General features: G+C 56.2%; 1 protein-coding gene across 1 annotated transcript; it reads left to right on the forward strand.

Moving 5' to 3' along the window:
* The first annotated feature begins 51 nt into the window (after positions 1 to 51).
* Positions 52 to 10,707, forward strand: ANKRD52 (ankyrin repeat domain 52). Its single transcript, XM_044679948.1, has 28 exons — positions 52 to 115; positions 360 to 443; positions 574 to 652; positions 730 to 800; positions 1,643 to 1,843; positions 2,073 to 2,160; positions 2,307 to 2,449; positions 2,657 to 2,869; positions 3,168 to 3,246; positions 3,770 to 3,884; positions 3,985 to 4,067; positions 4,165 to 4,282; positions 4,426 to 4,494; positions 4,638 to 4,778; positions 4,863 to 4,943; positions 5,618 to 5,729; positions 5,872 to 5,943; positions 6,260 to 6,461; positions 7,188 to 7,275; positions 7,366 to 7,483; positions 8,290 to 8,509; positions 8,694 to 8,781; positions 8,873 to 8,956; positions 9,080 to 9,225; positions 9,379 to 9,461; positions 9,675 to 9,757; positions 9,910 to 10,001; positions 10,386 to 10,707. The coding sequence occupies exons 1-28, from the start codon at positions 89 to 91 to the stop codon at positions 10,634 to 10,636; spliced, it is 3,231 nt and encodes a 1,076-aa protein (XP_044535883.1). The 5' UTR covers positions 52 to 88; the 3' UTR covers positions 10,637 to 10,707.
* The last annotated feature ends 670 nt before the right edge of the window (positions 10,708 to 11,377 follow it).

Below are 11,377 nucleotides of genomic sequence, written 5' to 3' on the forward strand. Positions count from 1 at the left end.
CCGCCGCCGCCGCTGCCGCCCCGCGTCCCCGGTGGAGCCGCCGCCGCTGCCGCCGGGAGCTCGATGCGGACGGAGCCTGGGCCGGGCCATGGGGATCCTCAGCATCACGGATCAGGTCAGTCACCGCGCTAGCCGCTGCCCGCTGGGCGCCGCCGCCACGCGAGCTCGGGGATGTGCGGCCTAGGCCCGGCCCGCGCCCCAAACTCCCGCGGACCCCCGGGCCGGGCCAGGCCGGGGCGGCCTCCCCCGGGCCCGCCCCGCGCCGCCCCGCTCCGCCCCCGCGGCCCGCTGCCCTTGCGACGGTGACAGGGCGCCCTCCCGGTCAGCCATGAGCCGCCCGCCCTCTGCTCTCTCCGCAGCCGCCCCTGGTCCAGGCCATCTTTAGCCGGGATGTGGAGGAAGTGCGCTCCCTCCTCTCGCAGAAGGAGAACATCAACGTGCTGGTGAGCCGGACGGCCCACGGCGGGGGGCGGGGGCCAGGGGCAGGGCGGAGGGGAGAGGATGGGGGGACCGGCCGGGCGAGGGCGGGGGCGGGGAGCCCGCGCTCCCCTAGCCCAGCCCTTTGCTCTCCAGGACCAAGAGAGAAGGACCCCTCTGCATGCTGCTGCCTACGTGGGCGACGTCCCCATCCTCCAATTGCTACTGCTGTCAGGTAAGGGAGGCTGCCCGCCCTGCGTGATGATGAGCTGGGCCGGCTTGCCCACCCACCCACGGCTTTTCCTTTTGTAGGTGCTAATGTCAATGCTAAGGACACACTGTGGCTGACCCCCCTCCATCGTGCTGCCGCTTCTAGGAACGAGGTAGGGGCAGCGGGCACCCCAACCCCCCCCCCCCCAGCTCGGGGAGGTGGATGGGGGAGGCCCAGACCTCCGTCATCCTCTTCTGGGCTCATCTCTGTCCCATCTGGGGAGGAAAAGCAGACCTGGCTCCTCCCTCCTGACCTCCGGCCAGGCCCTGGATGGGGGGCTGAGCTCTGCCAGCTGATTTGACGTCAGGGGCAGCTTAGCACTCTGCTGGCAGACTGCAGGGGGCCCCAATGCCAGGCTGAAATGACTCATCCCTCCCTGAGGGGCCCGCAGGAGGGGGGCCCCTCCCAGGGCCACGGCACTCCCCTGGCTTGAGCCATCATCCTAGAGGTCAGAACCAAGCCCTGGGGAGATTGCCCAGGAAGATGATTTAAAGTGGGGGGGCTGGCTATGGGTTCAGCTGGGCAGTGGAGGTGGTCGTGGGCTTTCTTCCATTGCTATTTCAGTGGTTGAGGTGGGTGTAGTTGGGAAGGTGGGAGGCATTCTTTCCCCTGGAATTTTCTGGGGAGCAGGATGGCTCTAGGAATCTTTAGGAGGCCTGTGTTGGCTTGGGGAGGGGGATGTGAGGGGGGCTACTAAACCAGAAACTGGGAGAATGATGCTGGTTGTGCTCACCCTGGAAAGCTGAGGAGAGAGGTTCTATTCAGATGGCTGTCAGGAGGTGTTAAGGTGGTTTCTTTAGGGGAACAGGAAGGCAGACTGTGTGGATAAAGGGGTTCTGTGTTTTCTGGATGTTGTGGCTGTTTTTGTCGTGGGTTAAAGCGCCCAGGTCAGCTGATTTGACCCCTCATCTCCTACTCTTTGTTTTTCTTGTCCTGACAAATTTCCACTATCAGAAAGTTCTGGGGCTGCTCCTAGCACATTCAGCAGACGTGAATGCCCGGGACAAGCTATGGCAGACACCACTGCATGTGGCTGCTGCCAACCGGGCCACCAAATGTGCTGAAGCCCTGGCCCCGCTGCTGAGCAGCCTCAATGTGGCCGATCGAAGTGGGCGCAGTGCCCTGCACCATGCCGTGCATAGTGGACACCTGGAGGTAAGGACTCTGTACCAGACACTGGCTGTGGGACTTGTCTTTCCATGCCCATCCCCCTACTCCTTTACTTTCCCTAGTCTGCTTTCCCCATCAGTCCCTGTCCATGGTCCTTCCTGCCTCATATCACTTCTCTCCTCAGTTTCCTGAGAGTGACAAACCTTTAGAATGAGATGACTAGGGATAGTGAAGGGCAGAGCTCTGAAGGGAAGTCTCCCCTGTTCTCACGCAGATGGTGAACCTGCTCCTGAACAAGGGGGCCAGTCTGAATGTCTGTGACAAAAAGGAGCGGCAGCCACTGCATTGGGCAGCTTTTCTAGGTAAGGAAGAATCTAAGTAGAAAAATGATGTTTGGCCTACATAGATAGTCCTGACTTAGAGATTTGGGGGCTCTGGGGTAGGGGGCCTGCAACAGAGTTTATTCTCTGGTCCCCTTAGCCTTGTCTTTAATTTGTTCCCCTCTTAGGACATTTGGAGGTTCTGAAGCTATTGGTGGCCCGGGGCGCAGATCCTAGTTGCAAGGACCGGAAGGGCTACGGGCTGCTTCACACAGCTGCTGCCAATGGTCAGATCGATGTGGTCAAGCACCTGCTACGGCTGGGCGCTGAGGTCAGGGACTTGGGAACTGTGGGAGAGGTTGTGTGGGGAGATAAGGTCAGCATCAGGAAGCTTGGGCACAGGGGAGATGGGGCAGGACTGACAGCCACAGATTGTGGGAGCTAAGGGCCCAAGAGGGCAGGAACTGGAGCACTGGGATTTGGATTTCTTTGGCCAGATATACCATCCTTCCTCTCTTGTCATTCCCCACCGTTCCAGATCGATGAGCCCAATGCCTATGGGAACACGGCTCTGCACATTGCCTGCTACCTGGGCCAGGATGCTGTGGCCAACGAGCTGGTGAATGCAGGCGCTAACGTCAACCAGCCCAATGACAAGGGATTTACTCCATTGCATGTGGCTGCAGTCTCCACTAATGGTGCACTCTGCTTGGAACTATTGGTCAACAATGGGGCAGATGTCAATTTCCAGGTGACCGAGGAGGAGGCTCTAGAATGGTGGAGCAGGGACCTGGCTATGGGATCACGCCGCAGGGGGTTCTGGTCTGATCTTGATTAGATGGACCTGGAAGAATCCCATGTCATTAAATTATTGAGAAAAGGTTTAAAGCCACAGTTACTCCCTTTTCTCCAGAGTTGTACACGATACTCTGCTAATCTCCAAGGAAATGTCCACTTTGGGCATTGATGTCTGCAAATATGTCCTTTGGGAGGGAATCTGGATTAGGCTCTTCTCTGTTTTATGCTGAGAGCAGTTTTGTTTTCCTCAGAGCAAGGAAGGAAAGAGTCCCTTGCATATGGCTGCCATCCATGGGCGTTTCACCCGATCTCAGATCCTTATCCAGAATGGTATGGACCCCAGGGATTATGTTGTTCTCCTTCCCATAGGGATTCCAGATCTTTATTCCCCATGGGCTTTCCAAAGATTCTATTTTGTTGGTCACTCTTGCCTGTCTTCTTTCTTTTAAATAAATTTCATTAATACCTTTGTTTTTACATTTTCTGTATTTCTGTTTAAATTTTCTGTATCTATATATAACAATTCTTTCTGATTCTCCTATCTCATGCTCAATCCCTTCCTATTACTTTCTTTTTCTTTTTTTAAGTAACCCTCATTCTCTCTCTGAGAATCGATACTCAGTATCAGTTCTAAGACAGAAGAGCAGCAAGGGCCAGGCAGTTGCCCAGGGTCACCTAGCTATGAAGTGTCTGAGGTCAGGACCACCTGGCTCTCTAGCCACTGAGCCACCTTGCTGTTCCTCTGTTCCTTTTTATGACTTTTTATAGGTATGATCTCCGAAGTTTGTTACTAGCCTCAGGCCCACAGTTTGTTTCTGTCTGAGTTCGTTTTGTTTCCGTCTGTCTTTCTCAGGCAGTGAAATTGACTGCGCTGACAAATATGGGAATACGCCGTTGCATGTGGCTGCCCGCTATGGACATGAGCTGCTCATCAGCACCCTTATGACCAATGGTGCTGACACTGCCCGGTGAGCTTCCGCTCTCCCCCTCACACCTTACCGGCTGCCCCTCTCCCAGGCAGGTGGCTGCTTGGCCCAAGGGCTCACTGTTGGCCTGTGCTTTCTCTAGGCGAGGCATCCACGATATGTTCCCCCTGCACTTAGCTGTTCTCTTTGGATTCTCAGACTGTTGTCGTAAGCTTCTCTCCTCAGGTGGGTGCCGTGGGATGGTTAGCGGATGGCCAGGTAACGGGGCCTCTCTCTGACCATTGCCCAGAGGCCTGAAACGCGGGTACTCGTCCTGCTTTAGGTCAGCTGTACAGCATCGTGTCTTCACTCAGTAACGAGCATGTTCTCTCTGCTGGTTTCGACATCAACACGCCTGATAACCTTGGCCGGACCTGTCTCCATGCTGCTGCTTCTGGAGGGTGCGCTGCCTTGTTCTTGGGCTCCAGGGGAGGCCCATTTCCTCGGGCCCACTCTTTGCTACCAGCAGTGGCATCTGCAGCCAAGCTGGTCCTTCCTCAGGTGCCAGTTTTTTCCTAACCCTTTGCCACCCTCCCCCTTATAGGAATGTTGAATGTCTTAATTTGCTGTTGAGCAGTGGAGCTGACTTGAGAAGGAGAGACAAGTTTGGAAGGTGCGTGGCAGGGCAAGGTGGGCTTGGGGAACGCGGCCACGCAACATCTGATGGGGGACCCTCGTGAGGGCTGCTTTGCCTTGGCTCTCAGCAGAGTTAAGAGGTCTTCATTAATCTTTTGTCCCACTTGCTGGCTCTGCTAGGACCCCATTGCACTATGCAGCTGCCAATGGCAGCTACCAGTGTGCAGTGACACTGGTGACTGCTGGAGCGGGCATCAACGAGGCTGACTGTAAAGGCTGCTCCCCTCTGCACTACGCTGCCGCTTCCGACACCTACCGGAGGTGAGTTCCCCTCGCCCATCCACCTGGCCCTTGGCTCCTGGGCCTGCCTCTTCCCTCCCTCCTGATGGTACCCTTTGTGCCTAGAGCGGAGCCTCACTCGGCTGCCAGCCACGACCCTGAAGAGGACGAGCCACTGAAGGCGTCCCGGAGGAAGGAGGCCTTCTTGTGAGTAGTCCCTGGGGCCCCCAAGATGCCCACATCCTTTGGGTTCTTTATGTCCCATCCTGCTCCCCTGGGCTTCCCTCGTCTTTTTCCCCGGCCATACTCTGGAGGCATTGTGCTCAGCTCCAGGATCTTGTGGGCTGCAAAGCAAGGGGCTCCTGCTTCAGCTGAGATTGGAGATAGCCTAATGGGTCTACACTTAGGTAATACTCCCTAGCCTGGAGACGCTCTTAAAGAGTTGCTCCGTTTAACCCTGGTGAAGCTTGGGAAGGAAGCAGTACAAGGCAATAGAGAGATTGCTCCATTTTACAGAGGAACAAAATGAGACTCGGAGAGTGACTGGTCCAGGGTCACACCACCACTGAGGGAAGAAGGCCCTCCCACTCACATTCTGCCTCCCAGTAGACCCTCAACTGAGGGACACACAAAAGAGAGGAGCCTGGGGAAGGCTGGTGTAAACAACAGGGAAGGTCTTATGAATGAGCTGTCATCTAAGTTAGCTTTGAGAGTGGAGATGGGGGAGCAAGGCCAGGAGGGAACACAGCAGGCGAGGACTCTGCCGAGGATGCATCATGGGGCACAGAGAATGCTCTAGCCTGCCTTCCTGTGAGCCCCTGTATCTGGCCCAGGCTCTAGCCCCTCCTGGTGACCTTCTCTAATGGCCTTTCTTCCCACAGCTGTCTGGAGTTTTTACTGGATAACGGTGCAGACCCCTCCCTGCGGGACAGGCAGGGTTACACAGCCGTGCACTATGCAGCCGCCTATGGCAACAGACAGAACCTTGAGCTGGTAGGTGGGGGTGGCCTGGCAGGGCCTCAGAGGCCTCAGAGCAAGAGGAGGTGGGGGCCAGGCCTTGAGAAGAAGTGAGAGGGCTCTGGGCCGCAGCCTGCGGGCAGCTCCAGATTCCTCATCGATGGCTCATCCTTTTCAGCTCCTAGAAATGTCTTTTAACTGCCTGGAGGACGTGGAGAACACCATTCCAGTCAGCCCTTTGCACTTAGCTGTGAGTCTTTCCTGTGGGCCATTTCCCTCCCTGGCTGTTCCTTTTGTTCCCCCACCCTAGTGCACAGCAGAGCCCTGAGGGCCAGCTCAGCCCAGGAGCTGGCACAATGGAGGTTTCCTCCCAGCCTACCTAGATTCTCTTTCCTGGCCTTTTTGGGGGAGTAACCTTGAGGAAAAGGGAGTTAACCAAAAATGTCAAGCCCATTTTGTGTCTAATGGTTTGGGAAACATTTTGGCAAGGTGTTTGCTAGTTGGGTCCAAGGAGTTGGCAAAGTACACCCAGGATTATCTCCATTTTGGTTTCCATACTCTCCCAGGCCTATAATGGTCACTGTGAAGCACTGAAGACACTGGCGGAGACGCTGGTGAATCTGGATGTGAGGGACCACAAAGGCCGGACTGCGCTGTTCCTGGCCACAGAACGTGGCTCCACAGAGTGTGTGGAGGTGCTCACGGCCCATGGAGCCTCTGCCCTGGTCAAGGAGCGCAAGCGGAAGTGGACACCCCTCCATGCTGCTGGTAGGGGCCGCTCCTGCCCACAATGAGTCCCAGAAATTCATTCAGTCATTCTGTACACCAGAGGGGTCAACCCGCTCAGAACCAGGTGAAAATACGATTAGAAATGTTAACTATAGCAGAGCATAGATAGTGTTAAAGTGCAATTTTCTAAGTCACTCTGCTGCCTGCAGGAACCCTTAGGTATGGTTTACTGGTGCCCCCTTTCTCTTCGGCTTTGACAGCACTGCTGGAGACCACTGGTGTGTCCATCTCAAATAGCCAAATCAGCTGCCCTCTTACAGGCTTAGAAAACCACAGATTAGCATCCTCTCCGTTTTACTGTATTTTTATTCAACATTTCCCAGTTACATTTCAGTCTGGTTCCAGCCACTGAGGAGTTTTGACACTTCTGCTGCTACACCTTAGCAAGCCACTGGGTGTGGGTAGGGGCAATCTGGAGAATAATTACATCTATATTTGTTGCGCTCTATGTGTCCATTTTTTTGTTATTCTGAGTCATACTGAAATAGAATATTAAGGTCTAGTTCTGGGTCTCTGCTGTGCATCCTGTAGGATCCCCTTCCTTCTCTGTCTTCCTCAGAAGAACCCCCAAGGAGAATCCCATTTCCCTGCACATTGCCCCTCTCAGGAGCTGACTCTGGCTTCCTCTGGACCTCTTTCCCTGCTTCCTTTTTCTCCCTTGGCCCGTGTCCCCACCCGGCTCTGACGTGCCTCCTTCTCCCGCAGCTGCTTCTGGTCACACCGACTCCCTACACCTACTGATTGACAGTGGAGAGCGAGCTAATATCACTGATGTCATAGATGCCCACGGACAGTGAGTGTGGGGGCACGGGGGGCTCGAGGCCTTGGTCTGGGGCAGACTTCTCACGCTGATGCTCTTTGCTTTTTCCCATCTTGCCTTCAGGACCCCACTAATGTTGGCCATCATGAATGGCCACGTGGACTGTGTGCACCTCCTGCTGGAAAAAGGGTCAACGGCTGATGCAGCTGATCGCCGGGGTCGAACTGCCTTGCACCGTGGGGTGAGTGCTCGGTCTTCCCAGGCAGAGCTGTGGTAATGGACAGAAATTTGAGGTGTGTGAAGCTGATGCCGACCAGTATTGGGGAGTCAGTTTGGGGACCCCTAGCATGGTGATGGGCAGTGAACCATCTTGTTATCCGCCTCCATTCTGTTTGCTGATATCCTGCTGGGACGCCACATAGGAGGAACATTGAACTTGGAATCAGGAGATCTTGGGTTGCAGTCCGGCCTCCAACACTTTGTGATCATGGGCCAGTCATTTAATCTCACTGAGCTTCCTCTTCTCTAAAATGGGATTATTAACTCTGGCACCACTTATCTCGAAGGGTTATTCAGAGTAAAGTGCTTCATAGACTTGAAAATTAAATATTTGTGAGTGTCTGTCTGTGGATATCTGTACACATAGCACGTATGTGATTTTATTATACACACATGTAAATGTTGGCTCTTGTTATCATTCATGGTTCTGCACATAGCTCACACACACTTAGACATCCCATCATCCTCTCTTTCCCCTGTCCCCCTCATATGCCTAATCAGTGGGATGGCCAGCTCGTGGACTCCAGTTTTCCTTAGCTCCCTCTTCTTGGGCCCTTTATTCTTCCTTTGGTCTGTCACCCTCCACTCGTGAGCCTCGGGACCACTCCTTTCTGTGCTGGTTGGCTTCCATAGAGAGATTCAGGGTGCTGGGTGGTGGGTAAAAGGAGGAATCCCCCAGTGCTCGCCCCCCCCCCCCCCCGTGGTCAGGGCTAGGCTCTTAGTCCAAGAGGGAAGAGCTAGGTTGACCCCTGTATCGCTGACTCCTAGGCGGTGACTGGCTGTGAGGACTGTCTGGCAGCCCTTCTGGACCACGACGCCTTTGTACTATGCCGAGATTTCAAGGGCAGGACGCCGATCCACCTGGCCTCAGCCTGTGGCCACACAGCTGTCTTGAGGACCTTGTTACAGGCCGCCCTGTCCACAGATCCCTTGGATGCTGTAGTGGACTACAGTGGCTACTCTCCCATGCACTGGGCCTCCTACACTGGTCAGGGGCCAAGGGATGGTGGGCACTGGGGATTGGGGCGGGGGCCTCAGGGCTGAAGGGACCCGACTGCTGGCCTGAGATTGGGGAGTATGATGGGATCATGTGGGGAGACTGCTGGACAATGGGAGCTTTGCTCTCACTTCGTCCCCTTCTCTCTCTCCTTTCCTTCTTCTGCACCCTTCAGGACACGAAGATTGTCTGGAGTTGTTACTTGAACACAGCCCATTCTCATACCTAGAAGGAAACCCCTTCACTCCTTTGCACTGTGCAGTGTGAGTGACCTCCTCCCTTCCCCTTCCCCTGGGGGCAGTTAGCGGCCTGCTTCCTCCTTCTCCTGGTGAGACCCTTTCTCTCTCTGCTCAGAATCAACAACCAGGACAGCACCACAGAGATGCTGCTAGGAGCGCTGGGTGCCAAGATTGTGAATAGCCGCGATGCCAAAGGACGGTGAGTGGCGTGGCCCCTGGGGAGTGATGCCCGGGACCCCGAACTAACTGCCCCCTCCCCTAGCCTCACTCCCCTAGGCTGAGTAGCCTCCCCTGCTTTTTCTACTCCCTCCCCCACCTACAGGACCCCCCTTCATGCTGCTGCCTTCGCAGACAATGTCTCTGGGCTCCAGATGCTGCTGAGGCACCAAGCTGAGGTGGATGCCATCGATCAGGCCGGCAGGACGGCTCTCATGACTGCAGCTGAGAATGGGCAAACTGCTGCCGTTGGTGCGTGCCATGCGTGCTGGGGTAGGGGGTGTGCATGGGAGGGGGCAGAGTTCTGGAGCACCGGGGCAGGGCGATGCATGCTGAGAGAGAGATGGGCAGCGGGCTTGGGAGGCTCTGGGGCCTTCGTGACGCTCTTCCTCTTCGCCATGGCAGAGTTTCTGTTATATCAAGCGAAAGCAGACCTGACCGTGCTGGATGGGAACAAGAACACTGCCCTGCACCTGGCATGCAGCAAGGTAGGGCAGCATCGGCTGGGGACAGGCTGGGGAACCGAGGCCGGTTGTCTCCTGCAGCAGACAAGGAGGGAGGGACAGGATGAGGAGCCCAGAAGCAGCTTTGGGGTTTCCCTGGGGTCAGACTCGGCAGCACCCATTGTTCTCTCCTGCTCTTGACTGTGTCCTCCTTTTAGTCATCCTTTTATCCCCTCTCTTCCCCCCACTTTCCCTCAGGGCCACGAGAAATGTGCCCTGTTAATCCTGGCGGAAACTCAAGACCTTGGCCTTATCAATGCCACCAACAGTGCACTGCAGATGTGAGTGTTCATGCAGGAGGGCCTAAGGTTGGGGTGGCAGATGGGGGAAAAGAAAGTCCTCCTAGGGACAAGGAGGGCCCAGGGGTTCTGCAGACGCCTTCCCCTCCAGACTGGTCCCCCTCATTTATTCCTCTTCTTTTTCTCCCTCCAAGGCCACTCCACATCGCTGCCCGGAATGGCCTGGCTTCTGTGGTGCAGGCGCTGCTCAGTCGTGGGGCCACAGTGCTGGCTGTAGATGAAGAAGGTGGGGTGGGGCCCAGAGCCCCCCCTGGGTTGGGGTCAGGGACACTATACAGGAGATGACCTCCTGACCCCAGGGGAGGGGGCCCAGCCCCCCTAATCCCTCTTTCTGGGCCCTTGAGAGGAGGCCAAGTGACAGGAGTTTCCTTTTGAGAGGAAACAAAGGAGAGCCCCAAGAGTCTCCGGGCGGGCGTGCTTCCTGCGCCCTCCTTGCCTGCCCTCCCCTTCCCGATGCGCTGACCCCCATGCTCTTTCCTGAACTGGGACACGCTTAGCATGCCAGGCACTTGACTGCCTGGGCTCCCTTCCATAGGCTTGTGGGGAGCCAGGGTGATGGGGGAGGAGATCAAAGGGCCCGTACCTCAGTTTCCCCTGATCTGCCCTGCAGGTCACACTCCAGCTCTGGCCTGTGCGCCCAACAAAGATGTGGCGGACTGTCTGGCCTTGATCCTCTCCACCATGAAGCCTTTCCCACCTAAGGACGCCGTCAGCCCCTTCAGCTTCAGCCTGCTCAAGAACTGTGGCATCGCTGCTGCCAAGACAGTGGGCGGCTGCGGCGCTCTGCCCCACGGGGCCTCCTGTCCCTACAGCCAGGAGCGGCACGGCGCCATCGGCTTAGACGGCTGCTACTCAGAGTAGATCCTCCGCTGGTCTCCCCACACCGGTGACCTGATATCTTATTCTATTTATTTAGAAAATGTCTATAAATATAGGGCACTTTAAAGGAGAACACGACTTGGGTGATGGGGGGGCTGGGAGTGGGGATAAGTTACAGGGGAAGGAGGGAAAGGGCTGGAGAGAAGCTGCTCACCCCTGGGATGCCCGAACCGAGCAGGGCATTAGTGGGCCACCAGGGAATTCGCAGACACTCTCGGTGCCCCCAGGGCAGGCCCTTCTGCCAAGTAACCTGAACAAAATTACTAAATGCCTGGCTCCTTTGATCTCGCTGCCCACTCTCTGCCCCTTCTGCTTCCTTTTTTGTCCCTCCTCCAGTTTTCCTGCCTCTGGAGCCAGGCAGTTACCCATCCCCTGTCCCGATCACTGCCCTTCCTGCTCGGCTAGCCTCTCTCCCCCCGAAGCAGTGAGAAGCCTTAATTTCTGGTACTGTGTGAGCACTCTGGAGGTGCCCCCCTTGCCCGGTAGGGGCAGCTGGGTGGTGGTGGGGAAGACCTTTAGCACTGAGGCCTGGAGCTTCTTCCTCTCCCCTCCCATCCACCCTGGCACCCCCTCCCCCTCTGATCCAAATGCAAAACACTTGAAGCGACAACTACTGTACCTGGGACCCCGAGATCTGCTCCCTTCTCCCCCCACTTCCTCATATGCAAACCAAGGGCTGGCTCTGCCCCTTCTTGGCCCCCTCACCATGCACTTTAACCTTGC

Source organism: Gracilinanus agilis, chromosome 5 (genome assembly GCF_016433145.1).
Source record: "Gracilinanus agilis isolate LMUSP501 chromosome 5, AgileGrace, whole genome shotgun sequence".
In the NCBI taxonomy this organism is placed as follows: domain Eukaryota; kingdom Metazoa; phylum Chordata; class Mammalia; order Didelphimorphia; family Didelphidae; genus Gracilinanus; species Gracilinanus agilis.

Excerpts from the sequence above, each read along its gene's own strand:
- ANKRD52 (XM_044679948.1), top strand. The coding sequence starts at position 89 with ATGGGGATCCTCAGCATCACGGATCAG. Across the intron at positions 4,944-5,617 it reads CGGAGGAAGGAGGCCTTCTT|CTGTCTGGAGTTTTTACTGG; the intron begins GTGAGTAGTCCC and ends TTCTTCCCACAG. Across the intron at positions 7,484-8,289 it reads GAACTGCCTTGCACCGTGGG|GCGGTGACTGGCTGTGAGGA; the intron begins GTGAGTGCTCGG and ends GCTGACTCCTAG.